Source organism: Orbicella faveolata, unplaced genomic scaffold, assembly GCF_042242905.1.
Source record: "Orbicella faveolata isolate gen_17 unplaced genomic scaffold, um_ofav_v1 contig_4, whole genome shotgun sequence".
In the NCBI taxonomy this organism is placed as follows: Eukaryota; Metazoa; Cnidaria; class Anthozoa; order Scleractinia; family Merulinidae; genus Orbicella; species Orbicella faveolata.
The window spans coordinates 11395092-11422677 of record NW_028301569.1 but is presented as its reverse complement, the minus strand read 5'-3'; the positions used below and the strand labels follow the sequence as shown (position 1 = coordinate 11422677).

The 27586-nt window shown below is 39.9% G+C and overlaps 3 protein-coding genes and 1 pseudogene across 5 annotated transcripts; 2 read left to right on the top strand and 2 right to left on the bottom strand.

Moving 5' to 3' along the window:
- Positions 1-358: 358 nt before the first annotated feature.
- Positions 359-8853, bottom strand: LOC149101420 (uncharacterized). 2 transcript variants are annotated; one of them, XM_089275929.1, is made up of 3 exons: positions 8609-8853; positions 5513-5786; positions 359-3538 (listed from the first exon to the last, which is right to left on the bottom strand). In XM_089275929.1, the coding sequence occupies exons 1-3, from the start codon at positions 8716-8718 to the stop codon at positions 2585-2587; spliced, it is 1338 nt and encodes a 445-aa protein (XP_089132055.1). In that variant the 5' UTR covers positions 8719-8853; the 3' UTR covers positions 359-2584. The 2 variants fall into 2 exon arrangements, with proteins under 2 accessions (XP_089132055.1, XP_089132054.1); XM_089275928.1 differs by lacking the exon at positions 8609-8853 and having other exon boundaries at positions 5513-5764.
- Positions 6435-7654, bottom strand: LOC149101421 (uncharacterized; annotated as a pseudogene).
- Positions 8854-8960: 107 nt separating the features above from the next.
- On the top strand, positions 8961-16433 carry LOC110049755 (uncharacterized). Of its 2 annotated transcripts, XR_016203016.1 has the most exons (7): positions 8961-9213; positions 10706-10947; positions 11859-12171; positions 13650-13921; positions 14654-14746; positions 15246-15960; positions 16270-16433. XR_016203016.1 is itself a non-coding variant. In XM_089275930.1 (6 exons), the coding sequence occupies exons 2-6, from the start codon at positions 10729-10731 to the stop codon at positions 15459-15461; spliced, it is 1113 nt and encodes a 370-aa protein (XP_089132056.1). In that variant the 5' UTR covers positions 8961-9213; positions 10706-10728; the 3' UTR covers positions 15462-16433. The 2 variants fall into 2 exon arrangements, 1 of the variants encoding a protein (XP_089132056.1); XM_089275930.1 differs by having other exon boundaries at positions 15246-16433.
- Positions 16434-18557: 2124 nt separating this feature from the next.
- On the top strand, positions 18558-27574 carry LOC110049734 (uncharacterized). The gene is made up of 8 exons (XM_020755554.2): positions 18558-19284; positions 21431-21738; positions 22657-22774; positions 23445-23730; positions 24375-24406; positions 25276-25556; positions 25689-25758; positions 26289-27574. Exons 1-8 carry the CDS (start codon positions 18930-18932, stop codon positions 26618-26620), a joined length of 1782 nt encoding a protein of 593 aa, XP_020611213.2. The 5' UTR covers positions 18558-18929; the 3' UTR covers positions 26621-27574.
- The last annotated feature ends 12 nt before the right edge of the window (positions 27575-27586 follow it).

Sequence of the window (27586 nt, the reverse complement as noted above, 5' to 3'; positions counted from 1 at the left end):
ACGATTTTTAACCAATCAGTGCGCGTATTTTCTTTGGGCTGTTTTCTAATTGTTAAATAGCAACACGATTTTTAACCAATCAGCGCGCGTATTTTCTTACGACTTTTTAAAAAGAAAATAGTTCAACTCCCAGAGGATTGGCTTGATACACCAACATGGCCGCCGTTTGATTGTTTCGGAACACCAATATGGCTGTCATGACGTCATATGAAAACGCTCTATTGAGCGTTTTCACATGACGTCACGGCAGCCACGTCATGATTACTTGTTGCACGACTTTCTTAACAACAACAGAGCTCAGCGCATGTTAGGGCATGGACAAGCATTTGCTGGAGTAGGAAGTAAATGTTTAGCACGGTTTGGAACAAGAATGAAACTTTATTTTAACTAACAAATTTTAAGCTAATATATCGTTCGCCAATGATTAATGAACAGTGGCATGTTCTGTACTAGAAACCCATTTTTATATAAAACTTATAATTCCCCTTATGTTACTTTTCCATACTTGGAAATAATTCATAGCGTGACTCATGCTGTTCTCCTTTGCAGCCGCTACTTGGGTGTAACGCAACGTTTCTCCAAATAACGGTCCAGAAGGGACTATTGAACTGCACTTTCTTGTTGAGAACAAGTCAAATTTATTACATTACATTTGATTAAAAATGGCCAATAGCAGTTCATACTGAAACCAGCATGACTTGAGCTCGCAGCTTAAAATGTTGACACTAGAAAAAATGTTTACACGTTCCTACAGAAACATTAAATATAAAGCCTAACTGGAAGAGGGCTAGGTCACGCAATTTTATACAATCTGCTCTAAAAACAAATTTAACTTCGTAGTAACTAACATAAATTATTGAAAAAAACGCAAACATGGTGCGAAAAATATAGCACCCTAGTATACACTCTAAAACAATTCTGTGATGTTTAATTTCTGAAATCAGCCGTTATTTTTATGACACCTACCAAAAAATTGACTTCAATGGTTCCCCAACCATTTTGTGGAGGTTTAGAGTATGTTAACTATAAATGCACTTTCATCATCATTTGTACTCGTTGGGCCATGGGACGCATAAGGCTTCAATTGCGATGTAGTCCTATTAAAATTACTTGACCTAGCTTTCTTTTTACCAAGCAATTTCAACGCAGTAAACATTATACAAATCGCAATTTTTTGGCTTGCCGACATGACAAACACCAATCAAGCGAACGAAATGAATTTTTCCTCGCTTTAGCTAGCAAATAAAGAAATCTAAACCATTATTACACTGTCATAAAACAACTGGCATTTGAGAACGAGAGAAATTTTTTTTCGCATAATGAATGGTTTAGGCTTCTTAATTAAACACGCTTTTCTGTGTTTATACCCTGATAAAACATAGTTTAGCGTATCAGAAAAAGTGCGCAGAATTCAAACCGTATCATAAATAAACAATAGCCTCCATTTTGCGCGGAAATATGCTTGGATATTTGTCCGCGGACATTATCTGTTCCGAGAAGCAAACAGTTCCGAGAGCGTAGCTCAAGGAGAAATGTGAGCTTCCAGGAACAGATAATATCCAAGGACAAATATCCGCGCATATGTTCGCGCCAAATGGAGCCTCTTGTGTTTATTATCCTTCAAATATCTTTCGCAACACGCGCAGTTTTGAAAATTGGGGAATATCACCCGGGGAATATCCAGTCACGTGACGCGTTTAGACCAATCATGCGCGCGCGAAAATATTTTAATGGATTATAATTCGCGATATAAATACTTATTTTTGGATTACAACTCTATAACGGTAGAAAATATTTGTTAGTTTTTGGCAATTTGTATTATTGGTGAATTCTTTTTCCCAGCACAGGCAGATTAGTAAACGAAGTGTTTATAACCTCACTGTTGCCTCTGATGATTGTTTGGAAAAATTTTCACCCGTTACACGAGCAGCGAAAATTGTAAAACGAATAGTCTAAACAGCGAAGGAACGAGAATGGAACAGAGCAGAGTCAGAAGTACTTTCGCCACACTTCGTTTCGTGCCCGAAGGACTTCCGATTCTAATTGACCAATCACAAAATTTCGCGAACATATCACGTACGAAAACGTCATATTTCGAGCAGAAAACGGACTTGATTCCACCTGGCTTGAAATGGAGTAGATTTCTTTAGCTAATCTGTTTCTTGGCCTATTTCAGATCATGTGATGATAGTCTTCAACACGATTCTTTAAAATTTAATAAATAATGGGGGACTTTAGATTTGAGTACGAGATCGAGTACGAGAACGACAATTCAATTCTAGCTTGCAGGCTTCACACTAATAAATCACATACCCATTTCATCCCATGAGCTACCCTCTCCACCTAAAACTAAAACGTCACTGGTTTGAAAATCGAAAATCGTACTCGCACTCAATCTCGTACTCGTCGTCCAATCTAAAGGTCCCCAATTAATATTCAGGGTTGGGGGTGGGTGGGGGAGGGGGGCGCTGAATCACAGGCATAGGAACACTGATTCTTCAGAGAACGTCACATGATCTAAAAAGGGTAAATGAATCCAAGCAGTGCTACTGGAATTAGAATAAAGTTGTCCTTGTGTGAGACGCTAAGGATCTATATCAGTAACGCGAGAAAATTCACTACCTGCAACTTTGATTAGTTCTCGTTGAAGTTTAAAAGCGTCTTCGCAATTTCTCGCGAAGACAACAACACAAGCCTTGCGTTGGATTTCTACAGAGAGTTCGCCATGTCCCCATAGAATCACCCTTCCCATCGCCTGAAGATTGAGATGGTCTATAGCGTCCAGTAAATGTTTGATATTAGTAGGCAAAATTTCCATGACGTATGAAACGGGGTAATTCAAAGCAGCCATGTGTGGTGCTATTAGAAGAAGATTTGTTGCTGATGCAATTTTAAGATTTACGTCGATAACGAAACTGCCTTTGTCGTTGACTAAGACTTCTACGGCAGTGAAACCGAAGTAGCCATTTCGGTGAAGGTATTGCGTGACGGGTAGTACAAGGTCACCCAATTGTTCTTTCAGCTCCTCCTGTTCATTCCAATCAACGTCGGGAGTCGGGATAAATCCCGCGGGTCGCTTAGCAAACGGCATGTTCGTTTTGCATTTCACACCCAGCCAATGAAAGTGTCCGTTTTTAAAGAGATATAGCTGAGTACTAAGACATTTGGAAATATTTTCTATGACTTCCGTCACTACAAGTTCAACTTCGCAGTGACTGCTCAGCTCGTCGAAGGCTTGTTTTGCTTCTTCTTCTGTCCTTACAAGAAATATTCCTCTGTTTCCATGGCCTTGTGCTGCCTTTATCATACAAGGAAGTGTATAATTATCACGTGACATGTGCCGAGGGCATGGCACTCCCATCTCGGGGATTCTGGTCTTAGAGCTAAGCTTGTAGTGAATGTCGGGATTGACAGCGTGCTTTTCGGCGGGAAGACTTTGAAAAGGAAAGTTCACAATCAAAGGTTTCTCTCCGGTGTCTTCCTTGTCGAAAATACGTATGTCGGGTTTAGGAAAGAACGGAAGCCACTTTAACCAATGCTAAAAAGAATTGCAAACAGAAAAAAAACAGAAAAAATTAGATTGAAAACTGAACAAAATCTATCTAGACGAACAAGTTGCATGAAAACTCAACATGATTTGTACGTGATCAAATCATGCGTTGGAAAAGCGCGCGAACTTTCGGGACGAGGTGTGCAAATGCAACGAGGTTTGAGTTTTGCTAGTTCGTAAATTTGTAGCTTTTTCCGTTGTCATTCAATACTTAATAGCACATTTTCGAGGAGACAAAACACATTACCATGAAAACAAGGCTGGCCCCATCAACTGGTACGTTTACAAATTCAATTGTTTGAGCGCGCTTTGTCTTTGCCGCCATTTTCTCGTGCAAATAAAGTCAGATTAAATTGTTTCAAATGATATCATTTTCACATAACTAACAGCGAATTATTGGTCAAAGTAAATGCTACTTGATCACAAAACTAAGCAAAAAGCTTCATCCATGCTGTTTCGTTTATGTAAACAGTGTATTAAATTTGAATTTTCTTCGTCAGGGTTTGCCAGAAACAAGACAGTTCCCCCAAACAGAAGAAATTTCTCCGCAAATTGAGTGCTGCGTGAAAACTTTGAATTGGTCTGTTAGAAAATGAAGAGAGCTCTCAAGAAGTAGTCAGGTCAAAAGAAAACTTGACAGTCTCATATAATCCGGCTGGACCACCTTTGCAAGGGGATTGTAAAAAGGGTGAAGTTTCCTAAAGGAAGGGAAATCTTATGCATTCCCTTTGTCCCCTAGTTTCCCCCACCCGGGGGGGGGGTTACTCCCTACAATGGCCTATACAGGGAGGCTCCACCTGAAAGGGGTGCCTTTTTCAAGCTTCAGATGTATTAAAGGGTAGGGATTTTACAAGCTGAGGTATATGAAAGGGTAGGGAAATCTGTCATTTAGGTATTAAAAGGGACTTTAATACCTAACGGGTATATCATTAAATGACATGGCTGTATCATTTAATTTATTAAGCTCTATATTACTAACTTCATTTCAAAGGTTTAGAAAAGACGTGCAATATTCTTAAATAGGTACGTGAAAAGGGTACTCTTCTAAAAAGTATACAAACGGGGTACCTTTTCTGTCAAAATGGTATACAAAAGGGTAAGGGGTTGGACCCCGGGGCAGAGCCTCCCCGTATAAAACTTTGTAGAGTACTGGTCTAATTCACACCTTCACTTGCATTTCCATTTAATTCCCAGTATGAAGTATGGGGTGTTTCAATAAGAAAACTTTCTTTTCCCCACTTTTTTGTCGAAAGGGTATGGATATCATCTGGAACAACACGGTCCACCTTCTCCTATCCATCAAATTCCAAACAAAGTATAGAATTTTCCCCTGCCCAGGGATTATGATTCCATGTAATTCCCCTGTATTTCCCAATGCATTGGGGTCAGTCTTACTTACTTGTGACAGCCTCAGCTACAAAAGGCTTATTTCAAAATACAGGGAATATTACATGGTGGCATGAAGACATCAATATTTATTTCATTTTTGAGTGGGAAAGACAATATTTGAATTACACAAGGGAGCTCAGCAAGTGAGGAAATAAAATTCATATCTTCAACGACTTCAAGCCACTGTGTAATTTTCTTTTTATTATTAAGGTAAAGGTAGGTTTATTATTATTATTATATGGATACAAATCTATCGCTTGAAAAAGCAGGAAATGATGTAATTAATATCCTCACTAGTCAGGATGTGGAAAATATGCCACTCGTTTCCCGGATGTAGTTTCATAAGAATTTTACAAATGGTGTATTTTCACAGTAAAAGATCTATCTATATAATAAATTAAAATTCTAACATTGCCCCGAGATAAAGGGGAATGAAACAAAAGAAATCACTTTGAAGCTGGTGTAAGAACAAACAGTTTCATTTGTTCTAGTTTCGAAGGCCTCAGTGCCAAGAGATAAGATATCAAAGTTCACCTACTTACACAACTTTTTACAGGCCGGGGGTACTCTCACCTCTCTTATTAGTGGGTTTATGTCTTGTGTTACTAGGATGGGAAATTCACTTCCAGCCACTGGACAAGACTTCATTGCCTTCAGGTGTTTGCTATGTTCTGTGAAGCTGGGTAAGTAGTCATAGATGACATACTTCTTATCATTGATAAACGCTGCCTTGCGGTTGAATGTAGAAGGTCTTTCAGTAAAGATGTATGCTTGGGGTATGTCTTGAGCCAGTAACCAGGAGAGAGTAACTACATTGTTTGCCATTCCAATTAGTGAAGGAACCTTAAAACCAGAAAAAAAACATGATCAACATACAACCTATGCATCCATACACTATCAATCAAGGCTCAAAAAAAACTTAAATTCAAGCTTGCCCTTCGGACAATCAGCTCTCAAATTTTGCTTGCCCTGGTCAAGTCTTCAGTGGTTTACTTATTTAGTTGGAGGACGACTTGCCCAGGCCCTTGCCCATTGGGTGAGTGAGAATGAAAAGTAACTTGCCTGGTAGCAAAATCTACTTGTCCCAGACAACTGGACAGCACTTTTTGCAAGCCCTGATCAATGCAATGAATCACCAAGATTTTAGAGTAACAGTCTAAAATCCACCTTACCCTCACATTTGGTACACACAATCAAACAACACATCAGTTTATACAACAAACTATGACAAGCTAAATTTACTATGAGCTTAACATTGAAAGCTCACAATAACATCCCAGTTGTTACTTTATGGGACAGCTAGCCAGGGATCCACTGAGCTGTAGAGTTCCACAGTTTTAACTGTGCCCAATCTGTTGTTAAATTACATACTTATACATGTAACACTGACAGCAATTTAAAATATATACTAGAAAAGCATACAATTTAATTCATTATCAAGAAAACATATATCAGATCATGCAAATTACAGCATATAAAAGTGATTTTGGTGCGAAGAATTAACATAAAAGGGTGCAAAGATTATGAAATACTTTCACACAAATGGAGTCTGATTGCACATTGAGATGTGGCTTTAAAGCTCTTATAAAAAGCATTTTGTACACTAAACAGTCAGATTTGTTTCTGCATTTCTTAAGCACTTTGAATTCCTTTAGCAGGTCCTGAGGCATTGTCCTGTGCACGTTCTTGTAGTGCTTGGCAATGGCAGAGGATTGTTGTTTATGTCCTTTTACAGGATTATGTAAATGTCTGTGTGTGTAACCTACATAACCCGCATCATAAAGGTCACATTGAAAACTATAAACAACACAGTACTGATCTATAATTGGTGGCTTTGTTTCTTTCACATTTAGTTCGCATTCAGATTTTCAGTTCACAAACGCAGGCTGGATGGTGATGTCTACTTTTAGGCTTAGATCCTTTTAAGTTGTTTCTTCACAATATCTGCCAAGATTTGGTCTTTAAATGGTAAAATTACTCAGACCATGTCATCTGTCTCTTTAGATGGTGATAAAAGCTGCTGTTGGTCACAAACCTTTGAGTCGACAAAACTTTTGGTGGTAGAGTTAACGAGGTGTTTGGGGTACTTCAAACATGAGAATACTGTCTTCAAATGGTCACATTTGTCGGAAAAATGTGACCAAGACGAAGATAAACGATGTGCTCGATCAAGCATAGTTCTCAGTAAACCCTTTTTGTACTCATTGTCAACATGACTCTGATTGTGCAAGAGTAGACCTGAATTAGTAAGTGTCACGTACACCTTTGTCTCTGTTTGAAGCGATCGGTTCAGTAACTGGATACCCAGAAATGGGCAACTGTACCAGCCATAAATAGGGTATCAAATTTTTGATCAGGTCATAAATAGGATTGGGAAAATTGCAGATTTAGGTCATAACTAGGGAAAGGGTTTTATGGGGCGGGCCGCACACCCCCACCCAATCTTTCTGGGAGTACCCCGCAGGTAAAGACCTCATACAGTATGGTGATACTGCCGTAGTAAAGCAATAATGGATATGTTTGACAGAGCTGACAGGGCACAGAGCCGTTGCTATTCATTACTTGAAACCTGACACAGCCATACCCACAAAAGGTTCGTTTCTGCCAGCTTACGGTCTTTGCCCTGGTCAATTTATGAGGTCACATAAGAACTGAAATCCCGAACTGTTCCCTTTCGCAGCTAATAATTTAGACACCGACGCCAACCCCCCGGCCCCCAACCCCCCCCCCCCCGATCTTTGCAAACATGCAATATGAATGCAGCTCTACAACCAGAGTTTGCGAAGCAATTTAACAAACGCAAACAACTCGTATTAACTTAACATAAATAGGCCATGACCAGTGGCTTTGTTTCGATCATAGACACTATCGAACCTATTGTCTTATAACATGAAGCGATTTCGACTCCGATGGCGTACCTATTCCTTATTAAAAAGTCCCTACTAGCTTATAACAAAAATTACTCATAGCAAATTAGCAGTTAGACAGTGCCTCCTGTTTCTTATGATCCCAATCGAACGAAAAATACGGCTAAAAATTAAAATGCATCCGTAGACTGAACACAAACAAGACCTGAGAAGCCAGCACTTGTTAAATTCAAATGATCTTTTACTGCACTGTTAATCCATGAATTCCCAACACTTTTAGCGACGTTTGGCGTCGAATATGTCGAACCAGCGACAAGCCTATAAACACTTATATTGAACTTGTTCACGACATCAAGGGCTCGCTACTCCATTAGCGCCAAGACCAACTTTCGAAATGCAAGCTACAACTCGACGAATCTGACCTCAGAATTTCAATTTCAATTCAAATATTAAAGAATAATGGTTTACCTTGCGATCGAGTTCCTAATGTCTTGTGTAGCTTCCTTTGCCGTATTGTTTCCTTCTTTAAAAACACTTATTGCTATGACGAAATCAAACCCACCCGCACGCGTGCGTGACTGGGCAAACTATTTGCATAAACGCTTAACAATATTTGATACGTTCGTTTAACCATATTTCAATCTGTAAAATAATATAATTGCGGTCAAAATTACTTCAGGTTTTTTTTTTTCAATTGATAAGAACAACTGGAGGACGAAGATTGAGCCATCGTGACTCGTAAATAATTTTGTGCAAATTTCAATTTAATTCAAATTGTATTCAGTTAAAATTTCGTCCCTTCCCACTCTGCATCATCGACGCAAAACCGGAGGAAATAATCAGCGGCAAAGGTACACTGGTCCCAGAGGTTTTCTTTTTCCTTTTGCTACCGAAGCGGAAAAGCTGTCCCATGGCGGTCAAAGCGCGCTTCGATAATTATCACAGAGCTTTACAGGTCTCTCGATCTTCTATTTTCATCTACTTCCGGTTAAACTCGATCGAATAATATCGACATCCAACAAGAAAAGCTCACAAGGTTCTTTGCCTCTGTCACAGACAATCCGAACAACTGCGTTGCGTGACTAGAAATGTAAAATATACTGTGTTTGCCATCAACACAGCGTTTTGAAACACCTATTGATAGCTGTTTTCCTTCCAACGAATTTTTTGTTTTTATAAGCTGCAGCAAACGTAATAGGTTTGGTGTACTCCAGAAGACAGGAATAATTTTAGATCTTGTTACATTATGACGTTTGGAATTTGGCATCACGCAATCGATAATCACTCGTGACAATATGAATAATGTACTAACTGAATGCTTTCAATGGAGCTGAAGAACAAGAAGAGAACGATTTTAACAGCTGAGGCAGTAGTAATCGCACTTAACTGATCCCATGTTGACTTCAGGTAAGCAGAATCTTTTCGACATTCGAACCGCAAAGACCGAGATCTGGTTATTTCTTTCATTCAAATGTTACACGAGCAGAATCTTCAGACAGATTAGACGATTATTCCGTCGACAATACCGTCATAATATTTCACTTCCCGCGGCTCGATTTTGCCCAAAAAAGAAATACGATGCAAGCTTCAAATCAGTAGCAGTTTCTATATATTCATCAATGATCATTTTGTTTACATATTAAAATCGTTTTACCGTAAACACTGCAAAAAGATTTTGATTTGTAGGCTATTTGTTTTGAGTCGGTGATCGTAAAGTTCTTTGTGTTTCTCGCGAGACCAATTGCGCGAAGTTTACCACGGCGGGAGTTGAAGAAAACATCGCGATTCGAGGGAAAAAAACACTGGTGTGTGTTACAAATGAAAATTTTACAGTTTCTTTTAGTCTCTTTATCGTTTGGCGTTTACTCTCTTGAAAAATGTCCGGAGCATTAGCTTGCGTGACCCTGCGTTGCTGGCGGGATGTCGCGCGCGAGTGCTTTTGTTGCGAGTGGCGAAGCCGCGAGGGAATTGGTGAAGAGTCGAGTTGCATTTCAATTCACCGCTCGCGAGCGGAAAAAAATTGGCGGCACCACTACCAAGAAACACTAGCTCATGAATGCCTTCAGTTACACAGGCTACCGAGCCTTTATCCGCACTCGTAAGGAAAAGGGCCAAGGGACGCGGACGGACCTTTATATTTTTAATTCAGGGGGAAAGGTGCTGGGAAACTTTCTGAGACATAATTTTCTTTTCACCTTTTGGTTGTACATGAATTTTTTTTTGGGGGGGGGGGGGGAACTATAACTTGTACAATAATTTTTTAACATCAAAAGTGGGACCTGGATAGTAAAAAGCACTTACTCTTTTGCTCTCTTTTTTTCCCATGGTTCCCCTTACCTGATGTCTTTTATTTTTTGGCCGTTTTTGGTGTGCGGGAATTTTGTCTGGAAATTGCCCAACTCCCCCTAATGTAATGCTAATGTGAGCAAGTCATGCCACAGTGAAGTTTGTTCTTTCTCGATATGGACGGTAAGTAGGAGTGCCCCGCCCCTTTTCATCCCAAATCTCTTCTCGTCTGAAATGTCTCGTTCCATATTCCATGTCTGATTCAAGAGAAAATTCTAAGTGTTTTCCTGCAAAAGATGGCTCAGGGTGGAGCCAATAACCTTCTTAGCCGGGACAACTTTTCTTCTTATAAACTGGTCCCAAGTTATTCAAATTGTTGTTGGTTACCATAAAGATATTTTATCACAATTCTTGTCAACATTTTCAATGCCCCGCCAGAGCTCAACCTCTTACCCAAAAATTGTTGAAAGCATGAATTTCAAACCCAACAAAATCCAGAGTAGCCTTCCATTTCTTTTCTTAATGTTTTGACCAAGACTTGACTGCTGCAACTATGTAGTTGAAACCAATACCAAGGCAGGTTGATTAGTTAACAACTTTTGTGTACCTTCAGGAAGTTAACTTACAAGACAAGAAATGGCTTCCTTACCAACTCTGAAAAGCCGAAAACTTATGCAAGCAGACGCTGAGAATGACAGTGGAGAACATGACTTTTCTGTTGTCACATACAACATTCTTGCAGACTTTTACCTTCAGTCTGCTTTATCAAAGGGGAGATATAAAAATTGCCCTCAAGAGTTTGTTACACCAAAACAAGACAGAAACTGTCCAAGACACGAGCTACTAATGACTGAGGTAAGAACTAGATAGAGACCCAAGAGGCTAAGACATCTAATGTAGGCTATCCCCTCCCCTCCCAGGGGCTCCCTCCCCCTCCTTCACAAGCATTCTGTCAGGCTGTCCTACTAGTTCTCTATCCGGTAATTTATCCTCCTGGGGGAGGTACTTCTAGGTGAAGAGAGGTATTGTGAGAGTTACACACAGTGAACCTGGTGAGTAAAAAAAGGGTTAAGTCTGCATACAAGCCTTGTGGCTCATCAGGCTGGTGCTTATCTCAGCCCCGACCACACTGAGGGCCAGTTTACAAGGAGAGAGGGTTACCCTAGCAGATGGGTTACCCTAGCACTCACACATTTCCTCTTTTTTTGTTTGTCATGTTAACAAGGCAGCTAGGGCTACCCGGGTAGGCAGGTTACCCTGCATGCTGGGGTTACCCTGGCAGGCGGGTCAACTTTTTCCCTTTTAAATACTCCAGGTAGGGTTAACCCGCCTACCCAGGTCAACTTTCTACTTGTTTCCAGTCCCTTTGAGTATAACTGCGAATTAAGTTGTCCCAGGTTGTAGGGTTACTCTACCTGTGAAATTATGCTTGTAAACTTGGACTATCTTTTGCCCTCCAGCTAGGGTTAACCCGCGTGCTAGGGTAACCATCCCTTCTTGTAAACAGGCCCTAACACATTTTTAAAAGTATCTGTTTTTGTTTTGTTTTCACCTGTCAACACTAATTTGTTTTCATTCAAAAACGCATACTCTTGTGATGGATTTTTGCCTATCGTCCACCCTAAAACGTGCCAAAAACGCTGATGGAATCGACATTATATGGTGCTTTTTTTTGGCACCTTTTCAAAAGCCTCCAAAAGCCTCCTTCAGTCAATCAGACCTGTAAATTATGAAAAATATTAATTTTATTGTTGCACATTTATTAGCTTAAGTGGCTAGATGGTGATATTGTCTGTCTCCAAGAGGTGGATCCACCCTACTTTGCTGGGATCCTAAGTGAAGACATGTCATTACTGGGGTATGAAGGACTATTTGTCAAGAAGTCTCAGCACACAGGTCGACAAGAGGGTGTGGCCTTGTTTTATAAACAGGATAAGTTTGATCTTGAAGAATCAAAGACACTTGTTATAGATGAAATTGCAACAGATATCCTGGCAGAGGCTGAGTCCAACAAATTTGGAGAAGTTTTGTTACTCGCAGCATTAAGACACAAGAATAGCGGTACTATGGTGCTTACAGGTACAGATTTACCCTGGTGAGGGTTAGCCATGGGGGTAGTGGTGTACCAATATACCTGAAAAGAAAAACCCATTATACTAAAAAATTCCCCCTCAAATTTATGCAAAATACCAAAATTTGGGAAAACAAGGTATACTTTATACCCATAAAAGCTCCAAGTTTTGGCATCAAAATATCGTATACTTGATTTAAGGTGGCCGAACACAGTTTTCAAGAGCCTATGCCTAATTCACCATTACTTTTAAGCTATTTATGCTTTGGCGCTCGTTTTTTGCAAGAGTCAAGGTTAACCACAGAAAAGTTTATTCTCACATTTTGGCTAAGGTGTGTGCTGTTGCCATGGCAACGGGGCTGGTTAAAAACAAGGCTTAAAAAATGGTTTTTGTTTATTTAAAAATAATCCAGTCGTTAGATTTTTTTTATCTTTTGCCTACTACGAATTGACATTAAATCCCTTCTGTCAACACTGTTCTAATAAAATTTTGACACAGGCGATTTTCGTAATTCACCGTAAATCGTTTTCACCGCATGTTCTGTATTATTAAAAATTTCCTATGTCAAAATTCAAATTTTTTGCGATAGATCATTCACGTGGTTTCTAAACTATTTTTTTGCCAAATTTCTTGAAATTCTAACGACTGGATCATCAGAAATCCGCAAGTTTCTGCAAAAGCAATCAGTCTCAATTTTTCGAGCAACTGCGCATGCGCTGCATTTAACTGGGTTCTTTCGGTAGCAAAGAGAAAGCTGAGAATTGCTGGTTTCTTTGCGTCATTACCTTTTCTAACATATCTTCGTAATAAAAGACTAAAGCCAGCAATACACTGCGTTCAATAATAGAGAAAAATAGCATAGATAGTGCGGGTGTTGAGTAAATAAAATGATCGCTCTTTGCAATCCTTGTGCGCGCGCTGAATTGCATCAGCAAAAGCGCGCGCAAAAACTGTGTTCGGCCACCTTAAAATCCCCCTGTATATTGCATACCCAAAATCTTTGGCCGACCCTGCTATGTCATCAATCAGTAAATTCTCCTATTTATCAGTGTGGGAGGTGCAATGGCCTAATGTTATGTGCCCTGGACTCTGGATCAGCCAGTCCAAGTTTGATCCCTGCCTGTGGTCATTGTGTTATGTTCTTGGGCAAGACACTACTATCAAAATGCCTCTCCTAACCTAAGTGTATAAATGGGTACTTGTGAATTTAATGTTGGGTGTAACCTTGTAATTGACTAACATCACATCCAAAGGGGAGTAGAAATACCTCCAGTCACTTCATGGTACAAAAACCAGAAATAAGAACTGATCGTATGGGCCACAAGGCTTGAATAAAGGCTTTACCTTTAGCTGCCAGTAATCTCTGATTTCCTATATTAGTACTTAGAGGGGAATTAGGGAGCATTTCAATACGTGATAGTACTAATTGACAAAAACGTTTTCAACAGCATAAAATTATTATTTTAATTTGTTGTTTCTCCTCAGCTACCACTCATATTTTGTGGCAGGATCTCTTAGAACCTGTCACACAAGTGTGTGAAATTGCATTTGTCACACAAGCTGTATGTGACATGTTGACATCACTGAGGTCTAGAGCCAAGCATGTGGCTTACATTCTCTGTGGAGACTTTAATATTGACCCTCATTACCCTGCTTATCATCTTCTGAAGGATGGACAACTCAGTGAGAAACAGTTCTCTATACTCCAGACTGTTGATTATTTGCGATTTCCTGCAGACATTGAAAAACCTCCCCAGGTACCATAAGAATATTATAGTGTATTGAGTATATTATATAAGTACAGTATATTACGAGCTTACAATGACACCAGCTACCAGTTGGCTTGATAGCTTAGTTGTTAGAGCACTGCACCGGTATCGCAGAGGTCAGGTTCGAAGCCTGAATTTTTTTCAGCCTTTAATTTCACAACTGCTTAAGTTGTGAATATAATTGCGATAATCATTGATGTAATACTACCCCTTAATTATGATTCTCTGCACCAGGGTCAACTAGAGTTTTGGTTATACGGTATACAGTGGAGTTAACTGAAATTGGCCCTGGGGGATGGTGGTATACAATATTTTCATGCAAAAATGAGAGTATTTTCAGTTTTTTTAGTTGCTGATGTAAAGTAGTTGTTGTTTGGTTTCTTTTCTCAGGAAAGTGGTTTGATATTTTTGGAAAAATTGTTGGGTTGTTTTTGAGTAGTTCTTTTTTGAGATATATTGATACACCTCTATCCATGCTTCCCCCTTTTTGGAACAAACATCTTAAAAGTAAATTAATTCTCTATTGCCCATCAGCTGCCTATGAACATGCATGCAATCCACTTTCAAAACTCTTTGCCACACAAAAGCCGCTCAGAAACCATACAATTGGGCCGGGAGGGATTCCTTACGTTTCTTCTAGGAGAAGTTGTGACTTACAACCCAGAAGAGACGACGAGTATCAACTTTCCATCTCGGCTGATTTGTGTTTTTTAAATGCAGGTTTCGGCTGAACAGATATCACTTTTGAACAAACTCAAGAAGCGTCTTCACAATCCTCTGAAAACTACGCAAAGCGCTTACAAGGTTGCCATGGTATGTACAAGTGGTATCAAACGTTATGCATGTCTTCAGGCAAATGTGAGTCTTTTCCACATAGATTACGCCTCAGAGTAAAAACACCTTAAGAACTAAAATTTGTGAAATTTCTCATATTTACAAGAATAACAGATAAAATGAATCAGTGTACATACAGTTATTTAACAATTATTCTACGAGCGCGCGTAGGCGCGTTGGATATGAGATGGTAGATACAGCGAGATGCGTTGGCTATAATCATCTGATATCCAACAAGCGCGAGTGGAATAATTGTTTTATTAAAAAAGCACCCAAGGCTAAACTAAAATAAAAATAAGAACGCCCCAAGAAATCACGCGTACGCTTTCCATATTTGTAGAGCATGGTATAATGGCTCACAACCCATGATTGCTAAGCCAATGAAAACTCTCGAATTTCAGTATCAATGATCCAGTCTTTAAGAAAAATAAATGGACCTGTTACAACCACAACCAACTAAGTGCTTGTTTTATTTCAGGGTTCTGAGCCTGAGTGCACGGGTTTTGAGGACGATGCAAGTTGTGTTTGGACACTGGATTACATTTGGTTCGATTCAGAAAATTTAAAGGTCACAGCTGTGTTGGAAACTTTACCCGAGTCAGCTATTGCTGCGTACGGAGGATTTCCGAATGAGTGTTTTTCATCAGACCATTTTTCTTTGAAGGCAAATTTCAAGATCGTTGAAAAACTTTGATTGTTGCGACAGTAAACTAAGAACAGGGTTGCCACAAGTCCAAAAAATACAAAAGTTTCTTGCGTGTTGAAATTTGTCCTCCTCTTCAGTTTCTTTGTAACTGACGAATCGTTCCAGTTGGTAAATATAATGGCGCGCTATATAAACTGAGCTCTGGTCAGCCTCCAGCAGTACTCAGACGTTTTGGAGACATGTTGCGTGAGAATTCTATGACAAAAACAGGACAATGACAGAATGCTGTGTTAAGTCATATCTCAGAGTACACATCTTTCAAAAGATTTCATTAACTCGGCCCCGGGTCATCATTACACGAGAGTGCGGTTGTTCACGAAAACACGCATGTCTGGGATGTCTAGTCATCCCATAACAAGTCTACAGAGAAAGAAAGAAAACATTGCGGTCAAACACGCGATGCTTATTTAACACGACAATTTTTGTTATATTAGACTACAACACGGTGTGGCATATTGTGCGTATAATCAATGGGGCTTTGCCCGGCGTAAGTATTCAGTGTAAGATTGCATGATGCTCTCATCAATTAATTCCCTTTTATCCACAGGGTCAAGTTGTGGTTTGCGGTCAAACGAACACGCGTACGTATAACCCTTTCATGCCTGACTAACAACTACACAGGTTCTCCCTATCTCCATATGGCTTTTGTCTACTTTCTAGTTAGGAGAATTTGATTATCCATTAAGACATGGTTGACTCTGATCGCACTTGGATCTTACCGAGATCAAATCTCGGATAATCTTATCTGTGGTACGTTTCCTCAAAATAATTCAGTTTAATTTGCTCTCTTTTCCAGCGCCCTTAAATCCGGAAAATGTTGAAACACTTCTAGCTGGTATTCTAGAAACTAAGTCAAAAGTGCTATTACAATATTAATACACTGTCAGGCAGACTGGTGAGATGAATGAAGGAAAATGTCAAAGAGGTTAATTAAATCGGTCTAACGAAGAGTTGTTTAAACTCTATGACTTAAGTTTCTGACGCCGATCGTGATCCACATAATCTTAGACGGGATAGAATGTCTGAATAGAATGACCCTTCTCCCCTCAGCCTAAAGTCTGTAGTGAATTTGCGCGAAGCCCTACGCACGCTATTTTTCCACCATTGCAACTGGAACGTGATGGTCTTACCTACTTCATTGACAAAGATTGTAGCCCAAGTTTGGGCCAAAGATGCCTTGAACCCGTACTTGGCTGACAGGGGCAAGTAGAATTTTAGACTGAAAAGGCCGATCTTTTAAATGAAACTTAGAAAGCGCCGGTAACTTGAGAAAAAGTCACGAACTAAACTAGCTTACATCACGTCAAGTAAACGCGATCCACGTAGTGAAACAGGGTCGCAAAATTAGAATTTCTTAGTCTTGTACATCGTAAGGGTTTTCATGGCCGAGCGGCACACCCCCACCGAATGTTTTTGGCGAGTACCCCAGGGCAGATCAAAGGGAAAGACTTTTTAGTAAAAAGGCAGAAGGACTTCTCTCCCGCTTTAAAACAGTAAAAAAGCCTCATCTTCTTTATTACTCTCTTCCCCTTCCTTGCCGTTTTGAACACACTAGATCTGTCACTGCACGTTACTGGAGTACGTGGACTTTCTATGTGCAGTTTACCGTCTAAATCGGCGCTTAGATCCTGTTTTAGACACAGGAAATTGTTATATGTCCACTTGTCATTTAACTTCAACCAGCTGGGAACACTCAAGACTATCATTTTCGCTGGAAATGAAGTCATCAATGTTCTGATTCTACAAACAGACAGCGTTGAGTACTCAAATTTAGGGCGGGGATGCTTCGCCCACGTGAAAACAATTACTATTTTAAGAAACGTTCGAGCAGTGTTTTATGATTATGTCCTCAGTGCGGCAGTGAAATATAATCCATTCGTATGCACTCACGGAACATAGGCCTTGTTTGTTGAGTTCATCTCTTTGGTCTTAGAACTAAAATCATATGAACTGTACCTCCAGATTTACTATCAAGACCTCGTTGTAACAGATTGTTTGCCTGGTGCTGAACTCGTGTAAACTCTAGTTTTATCATTTAACACTAATGAACAAGCATAAACAAGATCAGGCCATGCTGGAGGAAACAAAACTACTATAAACTCGAGCTCATAACTGACCACTCGCTTCTATAGACAGTTTCCTTGGTCCGGAAAGGCCAAGATGCCATTTCTCAGGTTCTAAACTCCACAATAAGAACACCTTGTGTAGACCATAATTTCATCAAATTTTATCACTATTTTAGCAGTGATAAACGCTTGCGTGCAATCCATTTATACCTTCATACAGGCACTTTATGGAGCTGGAATGTACGTAATTAGAGCATGATTATAGATACCCCCATAAATGGCACTTGAGTTTGTCCCTTTCGGGTGTCCGTATTGTATCAGCAACGTGAGGATATGCAAACTGTTATCACAACATTGAACACCTCCTGACTACACGGGCACTTGACCATCTCGTGCTGCTGGATGTGTCAAACTGAAGTGAGGTCACGAAACTAACACGATTAGCGTTAATCCAAAAAGCTTGTGTCTAATGTGACTGCTTGTTTACAATCTGAAATTATTCTCTCAAGTTCCTGAAATCCATAATACCCTACCATAATCTCTTAGAAAAACGGGAATTTGTATTGATCGTTAGAGCCATCGTTGAAAACGTAAAACTGAAAGTGACATGGCTTTTAAAAACTGTGCGACAAAGTAAGAAAATGGTAATACAGGGTGGAGTTCCTGCATATGTTCATGCTTATGGTGTGAGCCATTTTGAGTTGATTACGAGACGGTTACGACCTCTCGATCTCTATACGGTACCCAGACTAACTAATGAAATCCGTGTCTCTTGTCCTTTAAGTGCTGGACACTTATCAAAGCAGAACTGATTAAGCCAAGCCCTACCCTGAATCGATATTGAAATGAAAGCGTACGAAAGAAAGGTTTTTACTCTTTAAGTTTTAGTATTCCGAACATTCTATTGGTTATTAAAAAACGTGACGGTGGTTGTAACAAATTACCGTTATTACATTTCATTCACATCCGGTTTTTCGTCACGCACGTCCATCTGTAACGTATCGAAAATTCCGGAAACTTCCAGGTTAGCAAGTTGTGGACAAAATCATGTTGCAAACGATTTGATTTATTTTTGGTGAGATTTTTTACAGGGAAGTATTTAGCCCAACTTTATTTTTTTAGAAGGTTTTTCTTAATGGGGGAGATAGTGAAACTAAACTGCGAAACATTTTCGGATTTTGTATTTCGCAGGGTGGGGGCGACATATTCGACAGGAGACGAAATGTCTTCTCAAATATCACAATCTATCAAAGATTAGAAAAATAAAAGCATTTAAATCGATATCCTGTTGGAAGCCACAGCAATCTCAAGTAGAAAAGCCGGATCTGTGGGCACGTTCGTTTAGACCAATAGTGTGGGATTGTGTCTTAAAACCAGCCACGCCGTGACTATGGGAAGCCATTATACTCTTGTCCTCTATCCGATCAAAATGTCACAAAAATTGGTCAACCTCTTGTTGAGATTATTTGTACTCGCGTTTGTTCTTCTGGCTGAAAGTGGAAGCGGTTCGTTTAACATCACGAGATACACAGCCGGTGATGTTTTTCAAAACATAAACTCTTCAAGATCTTGTAACGACAGTGGTGCAAAATGCGTTTTCGACGGAGAGAATTCGCCATTTTGTGGGGTCAACTGCTGTTTCTGTAGGTGCAACAGCCAAACACCGACATATCTTCAAAGAAACGGCAACTGCAGTTCAGAAGATCGATTGATGTCCATTTTGAAAGTCCAAAGTACTATTCAAGGTAAGCTCATTTTATTATCATGACTAAGACAGACTTCAGTGAAGTCTTGGATTAACAGATAATTTTTAGTGAATTTGGCATCGAGCGCGGGACGTGAGATATTCGTCGATATTCGGCGCCAAAAGGCGACCAACATTTGGAACCTTCCCAGTGAAGGGTTACAATTTATTCCGTTTTGTACACATGGGCGATGGCTAAACTGTACTCTGCGCTGACAGAAAATAAGAGGCGTTGATAGCACGCCTGCTATTTTAGCCATGGCATTGAATTTTAATGAAAGCAAGAAGATTTCGAGTTTTCAATCATCGCTCATATCTTCTTAGTGTCGCGATTCTTTTCAACCATGGAGGGCAAAATTAAACAAACAACAAACAAACTTCCTTTTTGTTCTCCTTCTAATATCTTACACTTAAAGTTGTTTTGAGGTAATTTTTTTAAGTAGCGTACCACGCGAGATCGTCCCATTGATGGATTATTTGATCTGCTTAAAAAAGTAAAGCCTATTAGGCAAACGATAGAACTGCTTTGTGCCTTCATTCTGTCGCTCACTATTATCCAAACGGTATGTTCATAAGGAAAACCGGCTGTGAAAGTTAAACGGCTATCTAGCTGGTGTGTTGTTGGTTACAACGAATGTTTGATCAATGCTTCGAAGAACCTTCTCTTCGCTTTCGTGATGAACTATGACAGCGACATGTTACGCCATGACTATGTCGAACTGTGGAGACCTGTGAAAGTCCAAGGTCAATGTTTCGTCTGTTGATTTAGCTGTAGATTATTATCACTAAAGCGTTGTGGTCGACAACTTTAGTGTAAAGAAAAAGAAAGAATTGTCTCGAATTAATTCTCAACATATTGTCGTCTAGGCGTTCGGAAGACTCGGAATCCTATGATACCACGGAAGCGCTGGCGGAAAAGTGATATATACGATTATGGTATTTATGTCACGGCTGAAATATGTTTATGATCATTACTGTAAACAACTTGGACAAACTATAATTAGTTTTCGGCCGTTTTCAGATCTTTCCCAGTTTTCACTTTCACTATGTTCCTCTTCGTGCATTCCGCGGGAAGAACGCGTTCACAAGTAGTCTCTTGCGTTATTTTGTTTGCATGCATCTTTGGCTCGTCACGCAATCTTTCCCTATTATGTTCTAGTTTGGCGGTTTTTAAGCTTATAAAATTAAACTGCCAAGCTATGCAGGCTAGTACGTAATAGTATAGTGATAAAACGCCCCTTTTACGGAAGTGTGGCCTGAGCGGAAGCGGAAACCACTGCTTAAAACCTACTTTTCTAGCTTTTGGAGTCCTTTTAAGATGAGAGAGAAGAGTAAGATTTTTGCGGTGGAAAAGTTAAGGGGCGTATGAACACTTCAAAAGTGAGGACGAAATGTTAATACAGTTATAGGATTTATCATACGGAACGTTCGATTCTTTAACGTAGGCTTTAGCGCCGGATTGTTAAGATTAGGCGAAAGTTCAGGGACGGAAATCTGGTGGAAGTAAACGGATGAGAACAAGAACAAGAAGAACAAGAACCCTAGGCGAAAAGACCGTTTCCAGCATTCTAACATGATGTTTACTATGACTCAAAATGTAGAAAACCGCACGAATTATAGCAACTGCGTAATAAGGTTTTCTAACGACTGCACTAATATATAGGCAAAAGCAATCGATGGGCAAATTTGTTTGCGCAAGAAGAGCTACAAATCACGTTGAACGTAAAAGCAAAAAAGAAAAAAAAAACGCATTCATTCATTCATGTAGCTTGATTGCATGTGGGGAATAACACCTAACCGATGCCAATCGCGGGAAAACATTTTAACTGATTGCAGGAGCGGGAAAACTTGTAGCCGGTTTTAAGCGAGGGAAAACATTTAGCCGGTGGCAAGCTGGGGAAAGCATGTAGCCAATGCCAAATACGGGAAAGTGTTTGGCTAGCGTAAAGCGCGGGAAAATATTTAACCAGCACAAAGCGCGGGAAATGGGAAGTGGCAAGTGTGGAGAAAGTGCAGCCAGCGGCAAGCGTGGGAAAACACGTAACTGTGTACCAGAGCATGCTGCATTCCTGCGCCAAGGAACAAGAATGTTCTAATTGGTTACATCTATCTTTGGTTTTGTTGACAAATGATCTTATGATTCCTAGGTTGTAATCATCGCACGGTTTTGGGTGTGGACCATTTTCAGTGTCTGAATGAGGTTCTTACCACACTGAGCACCGAAATTCCAGGCAACAATACCTTATACCTGTGTCCATGGAAGAAGGAGGTCGGCCTTATTCACTTCCAACTGGCTAAGAACTTGTTGAGATGCGAGATTCTCTCCAATGAATCGCTTTATCTCTTTAATGGCAGTTGGAAACTTTTTCCACCTGATGAACAAGTCCTGTCAAAGCTAAAGGTTGAAATTCGACCAGATCCCTTTCTTGAAGGTGTGAACAAGCTTTTTCTCAAAGTAAGTGCAAAGTAATGGTTTACGCTGTATAATATTATAAATGATACCGCAAAAGATCAGCGTTATTTTCTGTTCAAGGAGCCCAGTGGGAGGTTGTAGTGGATTAGCGAATAGGACGTTACTTTCGAGTGGTTAGGGCGCCGGACTTGAAATCCGGAGGTCGCGGGTTGAAGTCCCGCTCTGACCACTTAGCTGATGTTTTTTCTCGGTAGAACCTAGTTCAACTCCTCGGTCATTCTTGTAAATAACCAACTGGTCTGCCTCCTGCCAGTTGGAATTTTTAAGCCTATTTATATGTTTAGTTGATATATTTGTTTCTTTCAGTTTAAGTGGCATGCCTGTGAACTAGCTTGGTTTAGCTAAGCGCATTGACCACTATAAACAACAACAACATTTGAACATTTTTGAACTTTCGAGAGAGAAGGAAAGCAGGTAGCTGGTCAGAATTGATTTAAAGAGTCATGGGAAAAAATAAGCTGCAAAGAGATTCTTGAGGAATGGATTGGTGAAAAGAAACTTATAATTACAGCCTCTCCTAAGTGCCCCTTAATCTTAAAGGAGTTCAGTCACGGTATTTTGCGTTGTTTTGGCCACGTACAAAATTACCTTTAAAGTGAAGGAAACCTGAAAATAGTAGTTACTTAGATAGAAAAACACCACAAAGGTAATAATAAACCATAAAGGAACAAGGATGGTTAAGGATGGACAAGATTATAGATTACAAACGACGAACTTGAAGAATTTGGGCTAAACTTTTCAAGTCACGCAAACTGTGACGTAGCTCCTTTATTGGTAGCATCATCCTCGTATACATACTAACTGTTTCTTTTCCAAAGGGTACGTTAAGTCAGACTCAACTTCAAAATATGAGCTTTCAATTTTAACGTTTATCGTATATTTTCTACGTTTATTGCTCAGTGGACCACTAACTTTGGAAAGCAGTATGACGGTCGCATTTTGTCGCTCAAGTTGCAATGTCATGGCGAGCAAGGAAAACTTTTGAATTCTTGCGTGCATTTCAAGAAAAGTGGATCCCGTAAGTATAACGTTTTGTTTTAGAGACAACTGGAATTTTCGACGAGAACACGCACAATCCTAGCCTGGGGGGATTCCCGTTTGAAAAGGTTGAGGATGCTCATTGCCTCTTATAGGGGTATAAATCAAGGATATACTGGTCTCACTTAGGGTGTTGGTTATGAAACCCCGGTAGTTATAGTTTTCAAAGTATCTTGTGCACTCGAAGAAATAATAATAAAAAACCCGCTCATTTTTCCGTTTTCACGCTCGATTTCCAACGGTCTACTAGCCCGGGCTCCTTTCCCGAGCAGCGGCTGGTAATCGATGCTATTCCGTTGTAAGTGCTATCTTTTAGGGATCAAATAAAGCTTGAGCCATGCCCACATTGGTCTCCTTTAGGGGTTTAATTCAAATTTTCCAACAAGCATCCCTGACCTTTTCATATGAGAAACCCACTCACCACCACCCCCCCTCCCCCCCCGGAATCCTAGTTAAATCTGATCACAGGCGTCTCTCACTCTCGAGAGTAAGAGATACTTAAACATGAGTTAAAAGGGAACATGTTTTCAAATAGCAAAGCGGTCTAGTTTTGGCCCGCTGTCAAACTTGGACCCTGCAATCAAAATTTTGCTAGCAAATGCAGTATTTGTCCAAACATATATAATTTCGCCTTTCCTTGTTACCCTTAGTTACCGACATCAAGCCAACTTTAATACCATCAATGAAAAGCACCCGCGTAAGAAATTCTTCTGTCCAGAGGAATACACCGACAGAAGCAGCCACAACAACTTTCGCGTCTGTTGGAAGGGTCTCCATTTCAACGACTACACATGTGCTGATTGCTGATGATACGTCACTCGGAGACAAACCAAAGAAGTACAACGTAGTTGTTATTATTCTGGCAGTTTTAGGTGCGGCTTTGTTCGTCTCCCTTGCGTGTGTAGCGGTTATTTTTATTCTGTGGAGACGCAGCCGGTAAGCAATTTAACATTGTTAACTACGTGAATTCTGTTTATTATGCTGTACAAGGAGGTTCTAACTTTTGAGCCTGTTAATAAAAACCTAGAGTAAAACCATTTAAATGAAAGATAGTGAGCAGTATTTTCATGTGGTACTGTTTATTATGCTGTGCAAGGTGGTTCTAACTTTCAAGTCTGCGGATGAAACCCTAGTGTGTGACCATTCAAATGAAAGCTATTGAGTGGTACTTTTATGTGGTACCGCTCACTACACTGTACAAGGTGGTTCTAACCTTAACGTCTGTGGATAAAACCCTAGTGTGTGACCATTCAAATGAAAGGTATTGAGCAGTACTTTCATGTGATACTGTTTACTTTTTAACTTTGAAGTCTGGGGATGAAACCCGAGTGTGTGACCATTCAAATGAAAGCTATTGAGTAGTACTTTCATGTGGTACCGTTCCTACATTGTATAAGGTGGTTCCAACCTTTAAAATAAAACCTAGGATTCCACCATTTAAATGAAAGCTATTGAGCCCTACTTTCATGTGGTTCTGTTTATTATACGATAGGCTAGCGTGTGTCGTTCAAATGAAAAGCCATAGGCCATAACTTTTGGAAACCACTCTGAATGGTTCTTGTTTTGTTTTTTTCATACAGACGGTTTAATATGAGAAAAGAAGCCAAGAACGGTAAGTCTTCTTATGAGAAGTTTGATTTTAAAAAATCGTAAAGAACATCGTTTTTACGCCCGACAGGGTTGCCACAGGCCAGGAAACGCTCAGGACAAAATTCTTCATGGTCAAAGAAACGTCATCGAATTTTATCTGTGTCGGGGAAAAGTTACATTTTGAAGAACAATCGGCGAAATTGAAACACAACACCGCTGATTTAATACCATTGAAGGCTGGAAAAAACACATCTAGGGTCACTGTGATCTCAACGATGTTTTTCCTTAATGAAGAAGGTTGAGAACTCATCAGGCTAAAATGAATGGATGAAAAGAACAGCTGTAAGGACAGGCTAGAAGGCCACTACATGTACTATATCTGACATTTGGTAGTTATTGGTCAGAAAAATATTATTTTTATCAGGCAAAGTCAGGGAATATAAAACAAAATGTATTTTTACCACAATTGCTGCTAATCTCGCAATCTGATTGGCTAATTTGCTGTTGTCGATAAGAGTCCAGACAATGCTGCTCGCGTCAATATGTCGCGCAATGCCTTTTTCAGCTCGCGCTCTGAAAAAAAATTGCTGTGGACTCACGAGGCGCAGCCGAGTGAGTCCACAACATTTTGACCACTGTGATGACGCGTATCGTTGTCAATAAGAGTACAGACCACGCTAAACCACATTCGATTTGTTAAGTGGCAACTACTGCGAGACGTACGTTGAGTTTTTAACGCGGCGTAGACTGAGTTAAGTTCGCAGTCTAAACGCCAGTTAAGCTGTATACATTTATTCTCTGTCACATCTTTCCTCCTGACTTTCAGTGATATCAAGACTTCCTTATCACTTGCACATTCAAAGCAGCTAACAAGGTCTGTTTGTTTCCCAGCCTCTAATCCTGTTTACGAGCGAGGTGCCTCGGACACGTTAAAAATGGCGTCAATCACAAACAGAAGCGGAGAAAACGAGGAAGAATGGCCCGAGTATCAGCCATTGGTGGAGAATACGAAGCCCAATGAACAGTCAGACAGCCTGCCTGGTTACCGAGCGCTGTCTACTGGACAGAGGCCCACCCAAGGGGCCCGCTCGTCCAATTATCTTAGTTTAATAAAAGACGATACGGAAGAAGGGCGAAATTATCAGACTTTGGTAAAAGATGTTGACCCACAGGTTAGTCGGTTCACAGCTTGAAACATAAAATTCTCCTTTTCTGATTAACAGAGATTTATTTTGGTGTTAGTCGTGAGAATTAAGTAATGATCAGAGTCTTTATTCTCATCACTTGTGCTAACATTCCTGTAGGTATTACAGACTGTTAATGAAGAAAAGATTCCCGATTACCAGGAGCTAGAAGAACGGACCGATAGTGAAGGTGATTTACGTCATTTAAAAAGTTGCAGGATGTTTGTAGGACGCCTAGGCACGAGTCACCTTATTTCTATGTCATCTTGGGTTGCCCCTGTTAAACGCTTGTCTTGTGAACTAATATCGGGCAAATAATATGTTTTGATCTTTATATTCAATTGGTTAGTCTTTTTTATCACGTTTGTGTAATTTCTCTTTGCTGGGAGAATCACTTTTTTTCAATTGGAAGACACATAATTTACGATACTAACATTATTTACACTACTTACAACATTGACATCACTTACAATACTATCATTGCTTACAATAGTAACAATACTACCGTTTACTGCTTACTATCGCGAAATTTTTTTTATTTGTTATATCTGCGGTGATAGATTTATCCCTTTGCAGATTACAAATGTGGATGATATAGATCTACTGATCTACGTCTAAAGATCCAGCACTCTTCAGTGACTCTGTGGTTTTGTCTTTGTAATTAATTCATAGGGAAAACGTATTATTAATGCTAATATTTTCTCAAAACTTTAATTTCAGATTCGTTTGATTCTTCTCACGATCCTTCCATGGATTCCAATTTAGATTACGAAGATCCTCCCTTGGAGGCAATTATGAAGAAAATAAACCCTTCCAAACCAGGGAAACAAAAAATAAACGATTTATCTTCAGACATGCATGATTATGACGAGCCAGAAGGTATTATCGTCATATCAGACCATGAAGATAACAACGAGCAGGCGATAAAAGACAATATTGACTTTCACGATTACGCCGACCCGGATAATACTGATGAAGATAACACAAAATGTCACGTGGTAGTTAGTGAAGATGCTTCTTGTTACCATGATTACGATGATCCCGCTGAATGAGAATGGGACCCGTGACATTGAATGGGTTTATAGTGTGGTATAAGAATCATTTACTGGTCACGGCATCTATGATCGTGACTAGTTTTGAGCGTGACTAGTCATGAGCGTGACTTCCTGTAAGCGTAACTTTCTGTAAGCTTGACTCGCTATGCGTGACTTGCTATGGTTATGCTGGATTTATCACAGTCAAGCCTCAAACCCCGTCTATCCAATAGACGAACAAATCGAAGTGAAAAAGAGCTGGCGGGATTCAAGAATCTTTTTCGATCAGAATTCCATTCTCGAGAGTTAACTGAGCTCTCGGCACTGTAGTTGCCTAGCAACGCGACATAACCTGACGGTGACAAACTGACGACACAACTGTTGGAATGTTCGTGCTTTTTCTGATTTGTCAGTGAGAATATTGGGAATTCTTTGTCTCTTATAACTCCTGACGAATATAACAAGTATTTTTTTCCCTCACTTAAGCGAGCATTTCTCAAAAACGTCAGTGGTTCTCCTAGCTATTCCAGTGTTCTAGTCGACAAAGCAAAGGTGTCAAAGTTAGGTGTATGTTGCTCACTTTTCACGGACGCTCTGTACACAATCTGAAGTGGAGGGTGGAATCTCACTTGAGGGAGGGGAAAGACTGGGTATTACGAAAATGGTCACTTCTTCCTTGATATCTTCACCAAAAAACAGTCATTGACCAACAGTCATTGGTCACAATGAAGGCCTACTTCAAGTTATATATGCTGTGCTCAAGTATGAACCAAGTTATTTAATCGTTTAAGGAAAATCTATATATCTGGCGAAAAGGCTTTTCGTTTATTTTCGGTTTTGTAAATAGTGAAGATTTACCTCCAAGAGTAGAAATTTAGTGTACGGGCTAGAACTTGCTCTTCAAAAGAACAGAATGAAACTTCAATTTAGCGAAGACATCGTTTTAGGTGTGCTAAATAAGTTTAGTGCTAAGTTAGCATCTAG